Source organism: Diceros bicornis, chromosome 5, assembly GCF_020826845.1.
Source record: "Diceros bicornis minor isolate mBicDic1 chromosome 5, mDicBic1.mat.cur, whole genome shotgun sequence".
Taxonomy (NCBI): Eukaryota; Metazoa; Chordata; class Mammalia; order Perissodactyla; family Rhinocerotidae; genus Diceros; species Diceros bicornis.
This window is the reverse complement of record NC_080744.1, coordinates 34,914,577-34,938,811: the sequence shown is the minus strand read 5'-3', so window position 1 is coordinate 34,938,811 and position 24,235 is coordinate 34,914,577. Positions and strand designations below refer to the sequence as shown.

At 37.9% G+C, this 24,235-nt stretch overlaps 1 protein-coding gene across 2 annotated transcripts in view; it reads right to left on the bottom strand.

The window, feature by feature from the left end:
• The window catches only part of CDIN1 (CDAN1 interacting nuclease 1), a 280,480-nt gene extending 259,086 nt beyond the window's left edge, over nt 1–21,394 (bottom strand). Inside the window, exon 1 of one of the 2 annotated variants that reach the window (XM_058541179.1) lies at nt 21,064–21,394. In XM_058541179.1, the coding sequence (XP_058397162.1) occupies nt 21,064–21,164 (101 nt within the window). In that variant the 5' untranslated portion in view covers nt 21,165–21,394. The remainder of the gene's footprint in view (nt 1–21,063) is intronic. The other variant, XM_058541178.1, reaches the window with a different exon arrangement.
• Nucleotides 21,395–24,235: the final 2,841 nt, after the last annotated feature.

The window sequence follows — 24,235 nt, the reverse complement described above, 5'->3', positions numbered from 1 at the left end:
GTACCAGGCAGGACGTGAGGATTTTACCCAGAGGGTTAGGCGCTCCAATCCCAGAGAAGGCCAAAACCAAAGGCCTAATGGAGATGATTAAGATAAAGCATCTTAACCTGAAGAGGAAATTGAAGACTTTCTGCTTTGGAAATTGCCATGATATTTGAGACATTATGGCAGGTTAAGAAAATCAAAAAAAGAGCCCTCCAGAAACCACACGGGCAGTTCACGGGGTGAATACCTGTGTTTGCCAGGTTGTAAATCCCCTGTAAGGAAAGTTCACCGAGGTTTAAAAATACGGGGCAGATCACTTCAGGAGGTCCAGTTTTATAGAAAGATCATGCCAAAATCATAAAGGCACCTATTTCACATGGTCAGGGTTGGTAAGGATTGTACTAGTCTCCATCTGAATTATGTGAGCTACGTGGCTAAGATTATGAAAAGAAAATGGGGAATGGAAAGATGAATAGGCCAAATCTCTGATTACAAGTCTGCCTTGATTCCAGCCACTGCAGTGTCACACAAAGACCCCTTTTCAGTTCAAGTTGCACTGTCCTCAGGGGTAGGACACTTAAACATGGTACCTAGTGTCAACCCCTAATGAAATCCCAGTTGGTAAAGACATTCACATTCTAAAGGGAAACTACTCCTCACACCACGGAATGTTAGTATTCCAGAATAATTTGCAGTTGAGCAAATGCTGAAAAGGATCTTTTGATCATTTATATCCGGGACATCAAAACACTGCAGCATTGCTTCCTAACAATAATAGAAAGAAATTACTTTGAACCACATGAAGCAAACGTACTGACTGTCTCTCAAGAATAAAAGTCAATAACTGAATTAGAATGAACCACTGAAATTGGAAAAAAAAGACAAAAATAAAAATAGATCAAAAACTCTTTCTACAAATGTTAATAGGTCAGAATTCTTCCAGGATCAAATTTCTTTCACCCAGTTTTACATCAAAGTTTTATAAACTCGTGAAAACCGTATTTAGATGGAAACCATAACACCAGTCCTAGCTCTTTTGGTGTAAATGACATCACAGTTAATATCTTTGGCATGTGGCTGCAGATTTTTATACTGCCACCAAAGTACTCAGTTAATACACAAATTTCTACTAAACCAAGCCATAAACAAATCTTCAACTGAAAAGCTCTGTCTACTCGTTTATAATCTGTTACCTGGAAAAAAAGCAGAAGGTCTCTCTAGCCACCTAATCACCATATCAATGACACATGCCACAAGAGAGAAGCACTAGTTTATTTGATTGATCATGGTAGATAAACTCCAAATAACAGAGAAATTAACAAATGCTTGACATTTGCTCAACATCCATTATTCTGACACTGCTTTCAGAATTTCAAAGCCTGGGAGTATGCTTAATCAACATTCATATTCCCTTGTGGGCTACAGGCACCATATTGCACCCCGCCTTCATACTGATGAAAACTGCATATTGGCCATTTCCAAAATGTTCTGGGACTCCACACAGGGCCCCTTTCCTCTCTTGTTTCTGCTCTGCAGTTTTCTTTTAAACACTTCCAAGACAAAAGCATCTGCCAGTTTTTCTCTCTAGGGATGTATGCAAAATGAACTTAACAGTTTTAAGGCAGGAGTAACCCTCACATCTAAATTCATTCATAGGACAGAAAAGGGCCTAAGAGGCCTCTCCAGGGGACAAAACCCTGCTGAAATTCTCCCCACACAGAACAGTGGGAGCTTTATAAAATGTAAGTCCAGACAATTTCCAATTCAAATGCCCAACATAGCATGACCTTTGTCAGATCTCTGAGCCCAAGATGCACCCATGATTTTTTATTCCAACCAGCACAGACATTAGACAGGGCACTACTGCTAAGCGGGAGGTTCAATATTTGCATGCTCTTCTATTGTGAAAATGTAACAGTGACAGCACTGTGTCAAATTCTTTTCCCTCTAGAACTTTAACTCCATAGGAGAGGCATGGCTGACAGATGACTCCTCAACATCTGTGTTATGTACACTGCACAGCTGAGGAGCCCTGGATCACTGTCAGAACATTGCAGAGATGACCTGCGCCTTTCTTATGCCTTCTTCTTATCCCTGCCCCTTCCAGATATATATATATAATTATATATATATATATAATTATATATATATATAATTATATATATATATATAATACAAATAGTGCAATTTTTAACAAAACGTGAAAATGGCAGGACAGATTAACATAATTTATAGTCATTAAGCTGTTCACGTAGCAGCTCAATATATGTTGTAGAAATGTCCTATACAGAATAATTTATCAGATCTGACACAGTGCACATCATATTGTTTTATTTAATATACTTACTAAAATTTCATGGATCAAGCATACTTCTGAAAGCACAGAGAAAGCACTAGAAAATATTTATTCATCTCTCATGATTTATTTTGATTGCCCTTACAGCTACATGATAAAGTGGAACTCACAAAATTACAAGGTTAAGGTTTACCCAGCCATTGCTTCATATACTAAAATATAACAAATGGCTCCATGTCTGTGTTATATTTTACTTTCATTTCGTGTTAAGTAGTACACTAGGCTACCACTTAGCTGCCTACTGAATATTTTAATATTTTTAAGTAGGACTTAAATATCCTGACCCAGAGAATGGGAGCTTACGAAACAATCTCGGGAAAGAATAGCAAGTCCTTTGTAAAGTACTAGATAGATACTTGCCAAAAAGAAGATATATGCTTTTAAGTTATCTTTTCTTCAAAAGAGATCATAAAAATAAGCACTGGCCTGTATCAGAAAGTTAGCAAGAACTCTCTGAATAAATAAAGGACCATAATACCATGCTAGGCACTAAAGGGAGGAGATGGAAGATAAGATCACAGAAAACACATGGCTCCTCTCCTCAAGGAATTCACAATCAGTCAAACAGAAAGCAAAAGACAGGAAGGTACACATTCCAAACAAACAGGTAAAAGTAGCTACAGTGGTCAAAGCAAAAAAAAAAAAAAAAAAATTCTTAGTGGATCTAAACCAAGATTCAAGGGACCAAAAAAAAGGGGGAGAGAGGGAGAAAGAGAGAGACAAAATTAGACATTGGCACTTGAGAGTCTTTTTCATTAATTTTCCTTTAAAATGTTTTATCTGGAGGCAGGTCTCCCACACAAAGAAGATAAGATGAAAAGGATGATATGAAGATCAGAAATGGGAGATGAGAGCCCAAAGTAGAAAAGGTCAATATAGCTTTTCAAGAAAAACACTAACGTTTATTGGCTCAATCATTTTTGATCATTAAAAATTTTATCACATCAACTGCTTTGGGAAAGAATACTAAGGGGAAAAATGTTTCAATTTCCAATGAACTATTTTGTTTAAAATGCAGTAAAAGTCAGATGAAGACAAGGAAGAGACCTTTCTTAGGAACTAAGTCTTGTTTCCATTTATGAGTGACAATCGTCCCAAGATACCTACAAAATAATAATCTTCCCACAAGTATTACTCTCAGGTACCCAAACAGCCTCCATATGTTTCAAGGTGTAGACAATGCAGTCCAGAAGCAAGGGTTAAGTTTCTAAAAAACTATGCCTTACCATCATATGACAGGAGAGCTGACAGTCAATGAGATACTTTACACAGAGCAAGAAAACCACGAAGCCATACTGTATTACCAAGTCAGGCAGTAGAGTGACTTTAGATGAATAACAGGTTACTATAAAAATACTGAAGGGTGTATCATACTGCACCCTCAGAAAGGAAAGATAAAGACTATGAAGTCAAATAGAGTTCAATATAAAAACAGTAAAGTTCCAATCTCCCAAAAGAAAAGAACTAACAATAGGAAAATAATCTTGCTCAGTTTAATGTGTGGTGATAATGGCACCTGAAAAATTCTTAGTAAAGAACAATTTAACCCTTGCAGCTTTATGTCAGAGCAAAACCACTTTACCCATATTGAAGGGTTTATGTGAAGATGAGCTCTAGCATTAATAGACAGCTGTAAGAGCTGGGGTGGTGGTGGGGAGGCTATGCATCAAAAAAATTCTATAAGAGTTAATTGAGAGCATTGAAGAAAAGAACAAGGAGCTTGAGTGTTGCAAATTCTTGCTGAGACCCCTATCATCACCATCACTCTAGCATTTTATTTCTAGACAAGAAATATATTTTACCTTTCTGAGATTATTTTCTGGTTACAAGCCAACCATTATGAACCTTTCAGTGAATCACTGAATAGGGCACTTAAAGGGATAAACAATTATAAAAATAACTCTGTCACAAGTGCATACATTTTATTTTATTTAGTGATGTAATAAGCTTAGGGGCATATATCAGGTCCAAAATGGTCTTGGTCATTAATTTAAGCAATAAATCATAGGTCTTGCCAACAATGACGGCAAACAGATGCTAACAAGGAAATGTATTATTTAATATTGCCATGTGTTATAAAAATGTAAGTGTGTTTAAGACATGTCTTAAATTTTTATAATAATATGCATTTAATACATTACTGTTTTGACACATGCAGGAATCAGATTTATAGGTCCCATTCTGTAGCTTCTTCTTCTGTGAACATGAGAGCATATTCTGGATTTTTTTTTTTTTAAACAAGAGGGGAAACCTTTAAAGTGCATGCTTGCAACAATATCTAATTGGTTGTCTTGCTGTTTTGTAGTAAATAATGTCAACACTGAAACTCATTAAAAAGAACGAATCTACATACTTTGCCAGAATATAAAAATAGAAGATTTTAAAATTACAGAAGAAATCGTATAGTCTAAGAATGTACAAGAGCACTTCTTAATCAAGTTGGCAACGAATTTTTTTCACATTCATTTTGAGCTGTTCTGCATGACACCAGACAAAAATATACTAACCTTGATTAACAAGTAAAGTACAACATTCAAAAATGTGGAAGCAACTAGCTAAGAAAAATCTTACTTTATATCTTCATGCAAAAGTCCTAAGAATCAAACATTATCTCAAAACACAAACTAATTAAAATTGAGTCTCTCTACCCAAAATATGCCAAACCATAATATTCCCTTTCTAATATTTCCTTTCAGATCTGTAGTTACTTCTCTTACCAGCAGGTTCAACCTTCCTAGGGAAAGGGCTTGTAAGGGAAGGAGGGAATTAGAGCCTAAGGAACTAATTCAAAACCTCTTTTTTAAAAAAATGACCTTTTTCACATCAATAAGATGCCAACTCTGCTGAAAGCATTTTTTGTTTGCAAGTTATTTTGTCTGAGTTTCCTTTTCAATCAATTCCCCAACCACCAGCATGGTCTTCCCTCTTTCTTGTGTAGGCAAGAGTCCATGCTTTAGAACACTTGAAGAAGCAGTGCTTGGAGTATGGAAACTAAATTTTCTTCATTAAATCTACTGAAGCAGATATTAAAAATGCATTTAATATACTGGCGATGGTCGGTGGGCACCGCTGACTGTGACAGGCCAGTTACTGATGATGTGCCGTCAGATGGCCTTCTCAGCAGGCGCCTGGGTCTCAGGCTGCTGAAGGACAGCCATATCTTCCCTTGTGTGTAAGCTCTATTCATCTCCCAAGTATTTACTAAATCACAGGCCTCTGCACACAGCGCCCACGTTTCAGCGTATGCTAACAAATGATGGATGGCCTCGTCAATTCGTTATGTCCTGAAAGCGTGGTTTCCTGCCATTCCAATCATCAAACCTCAGCGCTTCAGAGCTGATCAGTCCCGGGGAATATATTTTGCAGGCTCGATTAAAAGAGTAGAAGTTCCTTCCCTTAGAGTCGCTGACACTCTCCCCCAACTGTTTGTTGTTTCAACTAATTATTTGGGCAGAATATTCACTAAGCGTTCAGACAACATAACATTGGCAGGTTTTTATCTGATGTTTGCTAAGGTGTAATTTCATCTATGACAAAACAGTTGAGGTATTTGATAGTGAAATTTATCTAAAAATTTAAAACAATTTTCCTACTGTGTACAGCAGGCAAAACCTCAAAAATATTTTATATCATATAATATTATAATGTAAATGCACTAACGGATGCATTTCAAAGGAACTTTCAAGGGAATAACCAGTTTCTAAATCATCTAAACCTTTTAAGACAATAATTCACGAGACTCCTCTTAATTGTAATCTAGATAAAGGTACAAAAGACTTAAAAATTCTTCTGACAGTTCCAAAGTAAGATGACAAAAGTTCAACTTGTCAAAGAAATAAACCTCTTAAAAGAAGATAGATTTTCAGTTCCACGGTTATATACGTCAGTTGTCTTTTCCATAAGCAATAACAACATTTTTATTTTTAGCTAGGGGTTATCTATGGAACAGAAAATAACAGCACACTCATATCTTTCACTCAGAAATAGTAAACTTTATAAAAACAGACAAACTTACCACAACTACTCAGATAGCTGAGCTTTGAGGAAATGGGGTGGCATTAAAGAGCTAAACAACTTGCTATAAATAAGCTCCTAGAAATGCTAAAAATTAAAAAAAAAAAAAGTGCCAGACTCCCATTTAGCCAATAGCTGGGTAGGCTCTGAAGTACCCACAATCAGCACAGGCTCCACCACACTGCCCTGCCAGTCACCTCAACCTTGACCTCAAGATTAAGCTCACTTTTATTGCGCACAAAGGTCACCTGTATTAGGTCAAAATTCAAAGTCCCTTGTCAGAGAAGGTTGATATATTCCAACCTTTCCTTCTCCATGCATCAAATTTTTCATGGTAAAGTCATATTCAGCAGACAGTATATTCAGCAATTTATCGTGCCATTATAATACAGTGCAGAATACAATTGTCCAAAAAGCTATCACATGAATAAAATATTTCTCATGACAATGTACCAAATCTAGACTCCTTACACACCTCTAACAGATGAAATAAAACTAACCAAGTCTTGCTTTCACACTTCAGGAGAGTTAAATGACAAATAATTGTCCTCAAAATACAATCTATAATATAATTATGACTTTTACTTCCCTAATCTTTGGCTACAAGCAACTATTCTTCAGTGACACTCAAATTTTTAAGTATTATTTTTTTAAAAACACAAAGATCTCTAGCCAGTTTTAATACTTTTATTCCAATCTGGCCTAAGCAGCTTAAGTGAAGTAGGTCTAAACGTGAAAGCCTCTCTTTGACCTAGAACCTGGAGGAAGATATGCTCTATAATAAACAAAACAGAAAAGGCAGGGGAAGAATTACCACCTTGCCCAACTTATTATTACTGCAACTATGTGATCAGCAGAATTGCACAAATAAGATAAATTAAACAAATTCTCTGCAGGCAGCATTCTGGAATACATTGTAATTAATAAAAACCAAAGCCTTAAAGAACAATAAATCTATTTTCTTTAAAAAGTTTATGCAATTTCTTTGTGTTTACCACAAGGTCTTTTCATAATGAGTATTAGCATCACCTATAGATTTTAAGATTGTTTAAAAGCACTCATTCTTCAAATTTATTAATACTTATATTAAACACTAAAATGAGTGTTCACATGCATGTGATGATCTGGGGCACACTACAAAATCTCCATGCCCTGGAAGACTCACACCTGAACTCACATAATTACTAGACTCAGGCTATTTCCCCGTGGCAGAACCCTGACTCCAAAACTGGTATTCACCCAAATATCTTTCATAAATTCCTAACCACCTTGTTATCAAGATAAGGCAAGAATGTAAAAGAGCTTCCAGGATCAGGGGGTTGCAATTGAGAAAAGTAATTAGACAAGAAAATACTTTTAAAGATCTCAGGTTTTAACATTCTCACTTCTTCTGTCTTAGGCAGTGATCACGTCACATAACTATTTTCTGTTGGAGGGGGAGATCAAACTAAACCTAAATAAGCCCACTTCTCATCCAAGTAATATTACATCTTATTTGCCAGTGTCACCTAAGGCCTTCACCATAATTTACTGAAGTAGGTTTCCTATTACCCTGAGGATAAAAGAAAAATATTTTGGAAACCTAGAAAACAAAGGGGCTGGTTTTAGGCACAATCTTTCAGTTCTAATATTCCGAGTCTAATTATTGAAAGCATAAATACCATTGCAACAAGCATCCTTAAATCAATAACGGTAACAACAGCAGCAGGAGCAAAAATTTATTTAATACAATATCAGGAAGTGACATAATCATTTCACAAGTACTATCTCATTTCAAGGTCATAACAATCCCATTTTATAATAAGGACACGGAGGCACCAAGAGGTGAAGAAAAAATTACATAAGGTCACCTAGCAAGTAAGTCATGAAGTCAGAATTCATATATCTATTTCCAGAACCAAGTTCTTTAAACCGATATCTAAAACTGCCTTTACAACAAAAAACTGAACAGCCTTCTGGAGTTCACAATAATAGGGTTTTGCCTCCTACTGATTTATAAAATAATTAACCATCAGCAGAGAGAGCTAAATAAACCACCCAAAGTCAAGCACAGGCTATGACAACTCTGCCAAACTCAATACCTCCTGGGCAGCCCACTCACGTGGGCCCCTCCCCACACGGAATTCTACATGCATTCTGAAATGCACATATTCTTGCCTAATACTGTTAATTTTATTGTCCACTTCTGTTTTAGTTGTATGTGTCATATTCTTTTATTACTGATACTTTAGATGTAGAAAAGAAATACATCTGAACATGTGATAATTGGGTCTTTATAAAATTGTACTAAATCAAATTGTAATCAATTGGGTATCTTGCCATTGTTTTTCATTATAATTGTAGAGATGCTTTCTTTTCTTTTTATATGGGAGTAACTGCCAATTGAAGACATAACAACTAAGCTTGAAGTTTCTCTAAAAATAATTTCTGACATGATAAACCCTCAGGTAGACCATGGGAGCATTTCTAAATTCCTACAGAGCGAAGAATCACTGTAACATCCCTAAATTTAGCTAATTAATCTATTTTGAAAAGGATTAAATGGGACATATGTATATGGGGTTTTTTCAGGGATTTTTAAAATTTTTTTTTTGAACCAAGCAGCATTTTCTTCAGGTCATTTCAATCAAATGTCCTTTATGATATGTATCATAAAACCTACAATATACTAAGCACTGCTAAGGCTCAAGACTGGAATTCTAACTCCCACACTAATGATGGTGGGGAAAAAAATATGCATCCCCTCTTTGGACAAAAAAAAAGGGAGAAAACCCAACGCTCACAAAAAATATTATAAAAATGAATGCGATACAGATGTAAGCATGTTGAGCCCTTCTCAGGAAAAAAGCTGTAAAAATCAGAATAAACTGGGTTAAGAAATTTCTGGAAAAGACATGCCACAGAGCCATAATGTGCAATGCAAAAGTCTCAAACTGGTGACGCTATGCGGGGAGTGGGGGCCTTAAGAAACACCTTTGGTGGCAGTGGGGAAGGATGCTGAGAGCCCAGGTTTGTAGCGTTTGCCAATTTCTGTGGTGTAAATACTCCCACTGTGGCTGATTTTAAGCTACCTACATGAGGCCAGTTTGTAGAGTCGGGAAAAGATGCTTACAATCAGCTCTCCCAAGCTGGAAAGAGCTGTCTCTAGCACTCACTGGCTGTAGGCCAAATTCAGCCCACAGACTTGTTCTCTTTGGCCAGGAAACTGTTGGCCCACACAGTGTTTTTAAAAATTCAAACAAATTGACAACATTTAAATCTCAGGATACTCGTTCTAAAAAATCACATCTGGAGCTGCTTTCCAGAGAACAGAAGACCCGGCAGCACTGGGCCCACATTCCTGCACGGCTGTATATGGCTGGCATAAACTGGTGGCTGCCTTGTTAGTGCACACAACTTGTTGTACCTGCCCGGCCCCTAGAGAGATGGGAGTCAGTGATCTCTAGGTAAAGAGCATGAAGGGAGAGTTTTGCCTCCAAATGTGTAACTTTGGTCAAATCACCCGGTGGCACTCCTCCCTCAGTTTCTGCATCTAGAACATTAACCCATTTGACTAGATGATCTGTAATTGCTATCTCAATCCAATACCCTATAAGTCACCGCATCTGAAATAATAAGAGAGGTATGCAAGTCTCTCTGAAGAAGCTTTTGTGATCTACATGTGAAGAGTTCCAAACATACACAGCAAAGGGCAAATAAAAATTCAAAATGTTAGAAATTGGAGGTTAAATGTATTTATACCTTAATATATATTTTAGTCGACCTCAGGAAATAAGAATCTAGACAACACTAACTTCATCCTTTAAGAAACGATGTTTGGGAGTCATATGTTACTTTGAGGCTGTAAGAGTCTGTGGGGTTTTCAATGCTTTACAACGAAGAGTCTCTCTCATATCCCCAGTCCATTTACTATCTTAGCTAAATGGGGCTTGAAGTGCAAGTTAATTTCAAATTTTATTAGCTTTCCCTACCAGTATTATCAGCAAAAACAAATAGCAGTGTAATATACCTTAAGCAAAAGATATTAACTTAGAAGAGTTGTAGACAGAAACAAAAAAATTGAAAAAATACATCGCCGGTCTAATTTCATGTGTAATTGTAGGAAGATGCATTTAAATAACACTTCACTCTCCCACATCCCATCTACAAAGGAGGCCTCCTACAAAGAGCCTTATTATTGCCCCACAGGTCTTAGGCACCATCTTATAAGTTATGGAATCTTAGGAGGCTAAGGTATGACACAGGCATGAGTGAGAAACCACAAGGAGGTTTCACTCTGCATTTCTATTCATCTTAAAGCTGGAGTTGGGTGCCACAGCATTCCTAGATTAAACACACCCAGTTCTGACTATTTGAGAGTGATCACAAATATTCATGACAAACAGTTATTCATAAACTTGCTGGGGGTAAATCTGGATCTTTCATCCCTCGAGGCTAATTTGGGGAGCAGCAAGTCAACTAGCTAAGTGAGCTTAACCAAACACCTGCATCACAAAGCTTATAGACCTTCGCCATCCTATATACTGCTAGCTGCATATGTGGGGATTTTCAACAGTCCTAAGTGATAACGCTTGTAAATATCAAGGGTCTACTATACCTCCTATTTCCTAAAACAAGACAGATACAAGATCAGAGTTTATGTCTCATCCTTTCTTGGGCCTGGAGCAAAGGACAGGTCTTAACAATAACCAAAAGATTAAAATTAAATATGTGACTTATGTTGGGGGCAGGTGGTGACAATGCACCACGTATTTTAAGCCTCAGTCTTGTATATGACTACTGCTCCCAGGACAACCTCAGAAAAAGTCTGAGCTTCACACAGCGTTGCCCAAATTAGCAGTGGCCAGTATTCAGTCAGGGAAAGACCCAGCACTTACATATTTAACTGAACAACAGTATCAAGAGACAAGAATGCACCTTTTTCCTCTACTTGTATTGCTTTCTTTGTTTCAAAATATTTATCCCTGTGGTCTTGAAGTTATTTCTCTAAGTTTAACAGTTTTCAAACATTTTCAGCAGCTGAATCTCAATATTTAAAACACATAAAAGAAATAAGTCCTGAGATATTTTAACATTTTACTTTGGATGGAAAACTGCAGAGCTCACAGTTATCTCAATGAGACTTCGGGTGCTTATCAGGTCACAGTTTGAACAACACACTAGTTTAAAAAACAAAAAACAAATAACTATTCACTATCCTGAAGCCAGAAGGAACAGAAAAGTTCACCGCTCAGTCAAGAGAAAGCACTTGAAAAAGGCGACATTGTCAACCATGTCACTGTTCTTTGGTAAGAAGGAAGCTTTGGGTTAAGAGGAAGAACTATTAACTCTTAAGTATGTTATCAAGATGCCTTCTGAAAGGTAGGGATGGAAAGAGAGAGGAAAGAAAAGTAGAGGCAGGTATCAGTCCCCCAAAGTGGCCAGGGTTGGATTCGTGACCAGCCATGTGTCACCTTTAACACACGAGGAGCAGATTGCTCCACGCTGGTTTCAAACCCATGAACCAAACCATCCTGGATCCAGCTGTCTGTTCTGTTCCCCTAAGAAATGAAGACTTGTCATTCAGTTAGAAGCCACACACTAGCACCTTTACTGTGTTCACTGTATACTGGCTCACTGCGTAAGCAATTTGACAGTAGAAAGGGAGAAAAAGAAAGATACCTTGAATCTTTCTTTTTGAACATTTGAAAATATTTCCCTTCAAGAAAAAGACAACTGAAAATAAAATAAGATAAAGGAAAATTTATTCTTTACCCATCTCCCACATGATTTTCATACTAGTATATGAGTTTTATATATTAAGGTCACTTTTCATACTTACTCTGGAAAAGTACTTGTATATAGGTTGTTTTGTTTTTAAGGAAAATTCAACCAATACAGCAAAAATGCACAAAATGTGTAATAAAAACATAATGGTAAATTCAGTGAACACTTGTTGAAAGTTAAATAATAAAATATTATTACTCTATACTTCGATTGAACATTTTTCTCCTAGGGAAATATATAATTCCTCTTTATTGTACCAGCAAACATTCTGGTATAGGTTATTACTTAGTAGACACTAGGAATATAGACTTAAAAATGAAATCAATAATCTAATACCATGAAAACTCCCCCCTCAAGTTAATAGGAAATATAGTCAGCGTGTGTGCTCTTCTCAGGATAACATTATCTGAGGTCTTCTTCCAATACTCCTTTGCAGGAATTAAAGCTCATCTCACTTTTGCAATTACGCAAATCCAAAGGAGTACAAATATCTGATAAAAGCTAAGCCTTTCTTTTAGAAAGCGAAGGGGCCACACACTTAGCAAAATAACCTTCCAAAAGAGTCTTTAAAGCTAGGCTCCAATGCAGCAACAAAATAAAAACTTGAACTCCAATGAAATAAAAAAAATCATACTTTAAAAGATGACTAAAGGAAATACATGAAATAATATTCTTTTCTTAGACCAATTTATTTTCCAATTTGCAACAATGATCAATACAGAAATACTCCCAGATATATTTCCTGAGCACAGGAATATTATTTTTAAAGGTCATGTAAATTAATTATATTTCTCTGCCAAAACTGCCAAAAGAATTTCCAGTTCAATAGAAAGCTTTTTCTCCCTTTACGTGCTATTCTCACTCATGATTCTGGAACTCAGGTTCACCACAACAGAAATATAGAAAATTGACCACAAATTGAGAATCAACCGTCAAGTCAATTGAGAGAACAAAGTCAATAAGAATAATCTTTCAATTAAGCAAACCAAGCCCTATACTACCAATTATATACTGCAACGTACTACTATAATTCTTAAAAATCAGTGAATCTAGGTTAAAAAGGTTTTTAAAAATGACATTATATATCACTACAAAAGATTTAAGACAAGTCTCTGATATCTGAACCATATTCATCTAATGATCAAATATATGTGTTCACAGCCATACAATCAACTGGTCCATATAAACATTTTTATTTTCTGCAAATCTATGGGCCTTTATTTTAAAGCAAAATTTTGTTTTCTGTGTTTCAAAAAGTTACTACTCAGACATTTCTTCTACTGTAGGCCACCTACTAAATTCTAATAATCACAATAGTCATATTTACCATCCATTAAATATTTACTGGGACCTCTAAACTACGCCACGTGTTTTACATGCTTTATTTGACTTAGTCCTCCCCACAGCCTTGGGGAACTGAACAGCGAGCGGCAGTAGAGCGAGAGTAAAACTAAGAATCTGGAGCCAGACTCCGCTGGGTTTGAATCCTGCTGCTTCTACTTCCTAGCTGTGGAGCTCCATCCCTCCTTTTAGAGATGAGGCAATGCGACTCAGATAAAAAGAGGCAGAGCCAAGACATTGCCCAAGAACAAACTGTTACAGGAAGCAAAAACAGTGGGTCACAAGGCAGCCTATGGGAAAAGCAGACAGCTTAAAATGCCTCCTGGGGTGGGTGGGGAGGGGGTTGGTGGGACATTGTTCAAAAAAGGACAACTGCAGTCAATGGCAGCACCAAATTAAACTAAACCACCCTAAATAAATGTAAAAGCTAAGTAAGATTGTGCTTGTCCCAAACAAGTCCCTTGGCTACTCCACTCCTAACCAAACTAGACCCCTACGTCCACCACAAAGAACCACTAAGTTCAACACGGGCAAATACACAGTAGATCCAGCCTTAACTACAGTTCTCCGGTAGAGGTAGGTGAAGATCTCAAGAAAACAAACCACGTATATTGGTTTAAGCACAGGGAGCTCAGCCAAACAAGTTTTTAACTACTCCTGTTGAGATTTCTCTAGGAACTGCCTCATATGAGTCAATGGTTGCCTATGTTGTGATCCAAGAGTGGGAAAACAGTAGCTGCTGGGGGCCAAGACAGAAAATCACGCTTAGAAATGTGGAAGGCACCATCAGAAAAACCTGAGCCAGGATCCCTAAGGGCAAAGATATAGCAATGGGATAACGACACTTATTTACTTAGAGATTTATGGTATCAAGAGTTTGATTTATGACTAACTAATATAGGCATAAATAGCAACCAAATAACTAATGCACAGCAAGGGAACTCAGGGAAATATTAAACTTGTGCAATGGGCTTAGTTTAATAGCCAAACAATTTCCAACAAAGGTCTATCTTCTCTAAGAATACCACGTAAGTACTCATATCTGAACTAACTGTTCAACAAATTCTTTGGTTTATAACATTCTGTGACTCTAATAGCTTATAACTATTGGATGTGTCTTAAACTCTTTCCTCAGACTATAAGCTATTCAAAATTAATTACTAAATGATTCTGTTTTCGAAAAAATACCCAAATAGTACCACAAACACAGTTAGCATACAGTGAACCATTATAGACCAAATGCAATAAGTGGTGGATAAACTGCAGTACCAGTGAAAATCATGTGCTGACTAAGGATGGGTTGTTTCACATAAATGATGGTAGTAGATGACACTGATTAAAAGAATATTCCAGTGAGAGAAAGAGAAAACTACCATTAGGCAAATAGCAGTGATAACTGTTTCATGCAAGAACCATCAGTGGATTCTAAAAATCAGTGGGAAAAAGTGTGACAAGAAATAGAATACTTGCATAGTCTCAGAAGATACTCCCACAAGGTACTTATTAGAAAGGGAACAAAAGTAACTTGGCAATGGGGAATGGGGAAAGTTACTTTTGGCAGACACCACACCTTAACTAAGGGACTAAGGTTAACTTCACCAGTAATAAGACATACGAAGTCGTGTGCCCCCTGATATGATGCACTGAGAAGGGCACAACATCACTTCTGGGGTATTCTTGCCAAAAATGTTTACCCTCAATCTAATTATAAGAAAACATCAAACACAAACTGCGGGACATTCTACAAAATAACTGTACTCTTCAAAAGTGGCAAGATCATGAAAGACAAAAAAATAGTGAGGAACTGTTGCAGATTAGAGGAGACTAAGAAGATATGACAACTAAATCTAATGTGTGATCCTAGAATAGAAAAGAGACATTGGATCCTGGAATAGAACAAGTATATTAGTGGAAAAAAAACACAAAGTTCAAAAAAGGTGTGTAGATTAATTAGCTGTATTACATTAAAATTAATTTCCTGATTTTGACAAATGGACTGTGGTTATGTAAGATGTTAACATTAGGGGAAGCTGGGTGAAGGGTGTATAAGAATTCTACAACTTTTCTGTAAGTATAAAATTATTTCAAAATAAGACATATATCTTTATAATATATATAAAGAATGATATACAATGATACATATGTAGTGTTTGTGCAAGAAAATATAATGTAAAATATAACCTGATAAGTAACAGCTGACTGGTCTGGGGTCTTCCACCTGAACAAGAAGGTTCAGGAAATAAGCTGGGAGATGCAAATCAATGAATGTGTCCTCAGCAAGTACTTAAATACAATATGTCCTACGTTCTTGGGGCCAAAGGGCCCATTAACTGTAAAACTGCAGAGAATAAAATGAGGGTGAATTTTGGAGTTGTAAAATATTAGACATCACAAAGTTCTACCCCTTCATTTTTTTTTTTAATTTTTTTTATTTATTTATTCATTAATTCATCCATTTATTTATTTGGTGAAGAAGATCCGCTCTGAGCTAACACCTGTTGCCAAGCTTCCTCTTTATGCTTGAGGAAGATTGTCCCTGAGCTAACATCTGTGCCAGTCTTCCTCCATTTTCTATGTGGGACACCGTCAAAGCATGGCTTGACGAATGGTGTGTAGGTCTGCACCCAGGATCCGAGCCCGAGAACCCCGGGCGGCCAAAGTGGAGCGCGCGAACTTAACCACTACACCACTGGCCTGCGCCAACCCCTTCATTTTAAATTGGAGGATTCTGCAACCAGAGTGGTTAAGGAGACTGCCCGGCTTCAACATAGTGACTTAGAAAGACATAAATGTGTAATTTCAGTGAAAACAAAGAAGCCATCAAGGAATGAGGTTAGCAAGTGAAAGCCACAGTGTAAAATAAAAATTAAGCTTGGGAAAAAACTAACCTACCTCTTTACCTCTGAGCATATACTAAAATAAATTTCAGCTAGCTGGATTAAAGAATTAAGAATAAGAAAGAAAGCCATAAAGAGCCTAGAAGAAAATTTAGGAGAAAGATTTATTTTTCATATCTTAGGATAGGAAAGGACTTCTTCAGCATAAAAGCAGAAATGCTAAAAAGCATGAATTTAAAGTTAAGCATAGCAAAAATAGGAAAATATTCGAAAGTAAACAACTGGGAAAATACCTGCAACAAATATGACATATAAAGAATTAAAATCCTTAACATAGGCAGATCAATAAACAATAACAAATCAATAAACAATAACAGCAAACACTCTGATAGAAAATTAGGCAAAGGATACTAAGCAGGTAATTCAAGAAGAATAATATTAAATGGTCAATAAACATTTGGGAAATTGTACAACATATTATAATAAAAAATGCAAATTACGAGATGTCATTCTTGATCCATCACATTAATGATTAAATAATGACTGTCCTCAATACTGGCAAAAGTTGCAGAGACAGATACTCCCATGCCCTGTTGGTAAGAGAATTAGTACAATCTTTTTCATAGTAATTTGTCCATACACATCAAAATCCTTCAAAATATAAATATCCTTTGATTTGAAATAGCTAGTGGTCGTCAAAGTGTGGTCAATGGACTCCTGGAGTTCCTGAGACCCTCTCAGGGGTCTACAAGGTCCAAACGATTTTTATAGAAATAGTAAGATGTGATTTGCCTTTTCCCCTGTGTGACATGTGTACTGATGGTACAAAAACAATGGTGGTAAAATTGCCAGCTCCTGAGCACAAATCAAGACCAGGCACAACGGTCCTGGGGTCACTGTATTCTTCACCACCACACACTTGCAGGAAAAAGAAAAGCCAGTTTCCCATAAGAATATGTTAAGATTCACTTATTAATTTTATAAATCTCAACTCTTGAATACACATCCTTTTAACATTCTGTATGACAAAATAAGAAGTAGACACAAAGCACATCCACTGCATATGGAAGTATAATGGCTGTCTCAAGGGAGAACACCGGTATGATTGTTTGAAAGCTGAACTAGCCGCTCTTCCCATGGAACACCATTTTTACTCAAATGAACAATGAACCAAGTATGATTATTCAGATTTAGGTATCTGGCAGACACTTTCTCAAAAATAAACAACATGAGCCTGTCACTTCAAGGAAAACAACTGATAGTATTTGTTGCCAATGATAAAATTTGAGCTTTCAAGGGAAAATTCAAATATTGGAAAACTCTGTATCCATCACCATAAGCTTGACAGCTTCAAATCTTACAGACTTTTCTGATGAGATCAGTGGGGATACTCACAAATGTGATTTTGATACTGTATAACAAAAGGTGACAACATTTGGAAGATTTGCATAATTTGCAACCAACATTTTGTAAATGAACAATGCATGATGATGAAAATCATGCATGGGTAAAAGATCCACTCAAAGTTCAAGATAGGCCAATGGATTGTAACATAACAGAGTGTGAAAAGTTCCATGATATGGTTTCACATTCCGCATTGCAATTAACCTTTAAGAAAATACCACTTGTTGGGTTTCACGTAGTAACAAAAATACCCACAATTATCTGAAAAGCCTATTAAATTACTCTTATGCTTTCCAACTACATATTTGTCTGAGGCTAGAGTTTCTTCATATTCTTTAATCAAAACAACTTATGATAAGTTGAATGCAGAAGCAGATATGTCTTCCTTCTATTAAGGCAGGCATTAAAGAGATCTGTAAAAGTGTAAATGTCATTTTCTCACTACTCTTTTGAAATGACGGTTATTAATCATAAAAATGTTATGTTAACATACAATGAGTTTATTGTTATTTTTAAACAAACTAATAAGTAATTTTTTTTAATTTCTCAGTTTTAATTTATATTTTGGTAAATATCAACAGATATAAACCACATAAACAAAAGACTCTTTGGAGTCTTCAATATTTTTTTAGAGTGTAAAAGGATCTGAAGACCAAAAAGTTTGAAAACTGATTATATGGTCATTCTCAACTCTGGAAATCTAAAGTAAGAAAATAAGCAGACTTGACATTATATATGTACAAAAATAATATCAGAAAATTAGAAAAACAAAACTTTTGATGTCCAACAAGGAAATGGATGGTACATCTAGAATGTGATATTATTGGTTATTTGAAACAAATCATGAAGAACTTTTAAAAATGAGGAATGCTCACAATATGTTAAGTGAGAAAAGTAAGATCTACAAACTATATTAGCAGACAGTAATGCACTGAAAAAAAAGACTAGAATATACAAAATGTTAATAAGAATTTTCTGGGCTATAGGATGATAAATAATTTTTATTTTCTTTACTGAGCACGTACTACTTTGAAAATCAGGAAAATTAACATTTTTTAGCAACTTGTTAGCACTTTTAGCACTCTAATTTTTTTTTTTAGAACTCAATGTATGTGAATGCCACCAAAAATAATTGCCACTGTTATTATTATTAATATTAAAGTTAATCAAGGCAGCTTAGTATAGAACTCTGAACTGAAAGTCGAGAAATCTGTATTCTAGAAACTGTTTGGCCATTAAACATCTCTGGGATTTTTGACAAGTCACTTAACCCCTATGAACCACAAGAAATTATCTATGAGGTCCTTACCAGATCGACTCTCAGGTAAAATGAACTATCAAATCGAAAGGTCCTTTGCAACAATCATCTAAAGTAAAACAGTGCTATAATGAATACTGTGAAGCCAACTCCAAAACCACACTATTCAGAGAATTCCCACCCATGCTATTAAATGGCTCTTTAATTCCTTCTTTTGCAGATTAGTAATGTAGCCTTTCTAAATAAAGTTTCCGGTGGAATAAGAGTCAGTTATTCCCTGAATGGTGTTTGGGAGAAGCGAAAAATATCTGAGCATAGCATGAATAAGAAAAAATAAAGCATAAGGAGCCGGCCTGCTGGCATAATGGTTAAGTTGACGCGCTCCACTTTGGCAGCCGGGGGTTCGTGGGTTCAGATCCCAGGCGCAGATCTATACACCACTCATCAAGTTATGCTGTGGTAGCAGCCCACATACAAAACAGAGGAAGACTGGCACAGATGTTAGCTCAGGGCCCATCTTCCGCAAGCAAAAAGAGGAGGACTGGCAACAGATGTCAGCTCAGGGCTAATCTTCCTCATGAAAAAAGAAAAAAAAGCATAAAAGAATAAGCAAGACAGGATGGTGCCCCAGAAGAAGGGAGTCCTTCATAAGACTACAGAGAGGTAACCTCTTATGGAAAGGACAAGGTATTTGCTATGGAAAAGCAAGAAAGCAAAAGAATGAGAGAGGAAAGGGAGAGGAAAAGAAAGAGAAGCAAAATACAGTGGTAATATAATTACATAACAGAGCAGAATATCTAAATGTATGCTCTATCTTGAAAATGCCCAGAAAAATCTACCTATTCCCCTAGCTGACCAGCCCTCACTCATTTCACTGTTCATTGGCAGAGTTGGCAAGAGTTAATGACAGAAAATTAAATTCTAATTTGTCAGGTTTTTCCCTTGTTAGCAAGTTTGATAAAAACCTGAAAGCCTCTAACAGGACAAATATTGCCCTAAATTAAATCTGGATAATATTATAAAGAGATCCCTTCATTTTACAGATAGGAATACTGAGTCCTTCAAAAAATTGAGGTTATAAAAGACCTTCAATTTATGCTTCAATGCGTACCTTAGCAATACCAATTGTCCAGTAACCTCTCTTTCCTCAAGAAAACATTTCTATGGCGATGTCCGTTCAAGGGTTACACATCAAGGACAGGGAAGCGCTCCATTAGGGGCTAACGGTGCTCAGCGCCACAAAACAAAATGGTACAAGTTTGGATTTGGTTTTGAATTAGAAGAAAAGTAAACAAACCTTCTATACTTTTAACAGGGCAAAAATACAATGACTCGGTTGTCCTGGATTGGCTCTTCATGTAATGTCTGGGCCTCAGTTTGCCCATCTTTAAAATGAGGAAATCTATAGTATACCATTCCTAAAGTCCTTTCTTAGAAAGTTGGATAATCCTAAAATCACTGAAAAAAGACGTTTGGGTGAGGGAGGAGGTATGAAATATACCTGGAATTTGTATACACATGGTTGTTTAAATGGCCCATCTTGACCCAAGAGTGGAATCCCTAGGGCACCAGTCTCGCTGAAGGGGCTGAGAACACTTGAGGTCACTTAATTGCATTCAAGAGCCACAGTCAACAGTAGAGAGCACAGTCAACATAAGGCCTATGCTCTCATTTGTTTCCAGCGGCCAATTGAAAAAGATCCTCTATTTCCTCTTCTTGAATCTACATTTGATATTTCCACTTTGAGAGGGCCCTGCCACCTATCATTCATTCCTAGCATCTGTCGATTACCCACTAGACACTTATGGAGCACCTACTACGTGCACCCATCACCTAGCACATACCAAGTTTTCAATAAACATACGTTGACTTGAATTTAATTGCAAGGCCTTGGAAGACTGCCGGGGATTCATCCATTAAGAGTCTCCTGCGAAAGGCAGGTGAAAGAAGAAATCTTTTCACCATCCTTGATCTCCTAACACCTGACACTCAAGTGTTCCTCCCCACTCATGTGTGACACGTGCTTCCTAAGCGCTGGCTGGGCTGCCCAGGCACAGCTGCTGCACGCAAAGGGCTGTGAGAGGGGAGAGACGGGCACTTACCTGGGGAACCTCTGCTTCAGCTTCCTCAGGCTCTGCCTGGTAGGCGGCACAGACACTAGGCACTGGGCTATCTCGTCGTATTGGGCTTTGGTCAGTATCATATTGGGCCAAGGATTGGGAGGTGGCGGGGACAAGGAAAAAACACCCTGGGCTCGAGCAGCCTGGGTGCCGGGAGACGAGGGGTGGGCACCCAGCGGCACGGCGCTGAGACCGCTTCTCCCTTGACTTTCCCCTATGCCCCCTGCACCCGTAGCTGCACAGCCCGGGCTTCACCTGGCAGCCCGGCGGCGGGAGACCGGCTGTAGCCCCGATTGCCCTGCCTTGGCTTTCTGAGCAGCCGCAGTGGGCCCGGCGGAAGGCAATCGGCCGCCATGTCAGTTAAGGGCAAACCAACCAGGAAGTAGCGGCCACTGCAGAGGTGTCGCGTTAAGTCTCAGCAGGCAGCTATCCCGGCAGCGCCCACCTGGCAGCAACCTGGGATGCTCCTGGAGTTCATATCCTCGCGGTTGCCAGAAGCCAGGGAGTTCTGGCGCACAGGCCAGGCCGCAGGGCACACGGGTGCCCCGCGATCCTTAAGCCTGAACCCCGGAAAGCCACTGCCAGGGCGCGCGATTTGAATACGCTTCCAAACGCGCCCGTTTTAGCGCAGCTCGAATCCGAGACTGGCCTACAAAGAAAGTACGTGTTCACCAAAGTCTCTCCGCACTCTGCGAGCATGAGTCGCGCAGTAAAACCCTCTAGGATCGCTGTAGACGTACAGCTTGGCTTGTATAGAGGGAAGTCCGACAATTTCTGCAGCTCGCCTGGGAGGCAGTTTTGGCCATGTTAGGAAACAGTAGAAAACAAATCCGACATCATCAAACAGCCCACAGTAAAGAATATCACCCTCACTCCCCACAGTTAGGTGCCCAAGCGCTGAAATCACTTCTTGTCCGTCTTTTGTCTCCAGCTCTCAGAAAATAGTAGGCGCTCAATAAATGTTGGGAGAAATGAATCAGTGAATGAATCTATTTTCTATATGTGCTGTGAGCAGATCTCAGCTCTCCTGAGGCAATTTATTAGTACATCAGCCCCTCCTTTAACCCCTTTTTAAAAATCTGTTCGATTCTTGGAAGGCCATGTCTTCTGTTTCTTTTCACATTTTAACGTTTTAAGCAAATGAAAGAAAAAGTGTTTAGATTTTAAAGAATGTATGGATGGTTAAATTTTTTTTTATCTGGAATAAGGCCTGGGTTGGAAGTTTACCTTAGATATGCGTCCTTGGATAAATTCCTTAATCCATCTAATCCTCAATTCCTTTGTAAAATTGATTTTTAATACATGGGGTTATTGTTAAGACTAAAGAGGATAGCACAGGGAACGGATTCCTTAGCAGAGTGTCCAGTAGACAGTCTACGTAAGATAAATAACCCATGTAAGACTACTTGATAATAATAGGTCACATGGACATGGTGTCCACCAGGTATTGTTTGCTCCCCACACTGAATTCACTTAATCCTCATAACTTCCTATGAGGCAGATACTATTGCCATTATCATCCTTCTCCTTCTCCTCCTCCTCCCTTTTGTACAAGGTGAATAAACTGAGGCATGAAAAGGTTAAGTAGCTTCCCAGAGGTCATGAGAACGAGTAAGCAGCAGGGGTATAGTTTAAACTCCTGAAATTTGGTTCCAGGGTCTGTGCTCTTGCCCACTCTCCGTAATGCTTAATTACTACACCAAAAAGTCACACTCTCTGAGGTCAAAGGTTAAGGATTTTTTTTTGAAAGAGAACAATCTACATTTCAAAGAATTTTTTAAGTCCAGGTCTCAAAAAAGCTTCACCACTTTATATTCCCAGGCGTCTCGAAGTCCAGTATCAACAGTGGATCCAAAATTTAGCAACCATAGTTTTTTTTTGGAATATTTACATCAGAATGTTTTCTTCCCATATGCTTTGCATCTAGCTCTGGTTGTGTGACATTAGTACATAACTATTTATTTATGGCAGCGTGGCCTGGAGTTGCCACCTGGCTAGTTTGTTGCTGACCCTGCCATGACTTTTACATGAAAGCTGGCTGACGATAAGCAGACACCACTTGATCCCCCATTCCTTTCCCCCTCCCCACTTCAGTCTGTCCAATTCACAGCCAACAGATTTTTATAGAAAACATCAGTTCAAGGATGTTTGCACTAGTTATTTTTTATAGTATCTCGTCTCTCTGGCTCTTGTCCTGCATTCACCCTTACAACCCTTAAGGAAAAGGCCAGGTTTGTTTTTCTGTTTTTATTTTTAACATGCTGGCAGTTTACAGTTTTGACCCAAATCCAGTAGATTGTTTAGAGTTAGCGCCAGGGGAAAAGCAGTTTTTGTTGCTGTTTTCATTGGCAGTGACAGTAGTGTTGTTTATTAAGCACAAAATAGAAGTGAAGCAGAGATGTGGTGGTGTTGATGTTGTTTAGGTGTTTTTTATTTTCTTTTAATGGAAATGCTTGGAGTAAGTCAATTATTCCTTTGAGGCACCCTTTCACCCTCCCCGACCCCCCTCCATCCTGCCCCATCTCTTGTATCACACTCCAGACCCCTCATCTGCTGTTACTCTGCTAGAGCTGCCTTTCCATGCCTGAAGTTCCCCTGCTGTTTCTCAGTCAATCAGTCAGTGATACCAACCATTTCCCCACTAAGTGAAGTAGGGTCATGAAATGAAAACAGTACTAAAATGAAAACCTAAAGAATTGGCTACCTGTTTAAAATCAGCCACAAATTGAGTGGCCTTGAAAAAGTGACAACCTCTCTAATCCTGAATGTCCTCAGTGTAACCCCAAGAAATGGAACTCTATAATTCTGATAGGGAGAAAGAATCTACAAATATGAAAAAAGTAGAGGAAGTGGTAGCCAGAAAATGTGTCAAAGTGGGGACTAGTGCAGCTCTCTGAAAGAACTTACAGCCCTGAAAGACGGGCTGGAGGGAATCGCCTGACCAGATTTCTTTCTGCCAATTCCTGGACGACAGAAATGATGAACAGTTTTAAAGGAGCCAGGGTTTGGCAGGGAGGCATTAGAAGGTCATTTCAAGAAGAGTGCTAAACACAAAGGACTAAAAATAAGAATGAGCCAAGTCACGCGCATGGGAAAGTTATTCTGGCTGGAGCAAAGAGTTCTAGGCAGAGTGAAAAGGAGTTGAAGTGGCTTG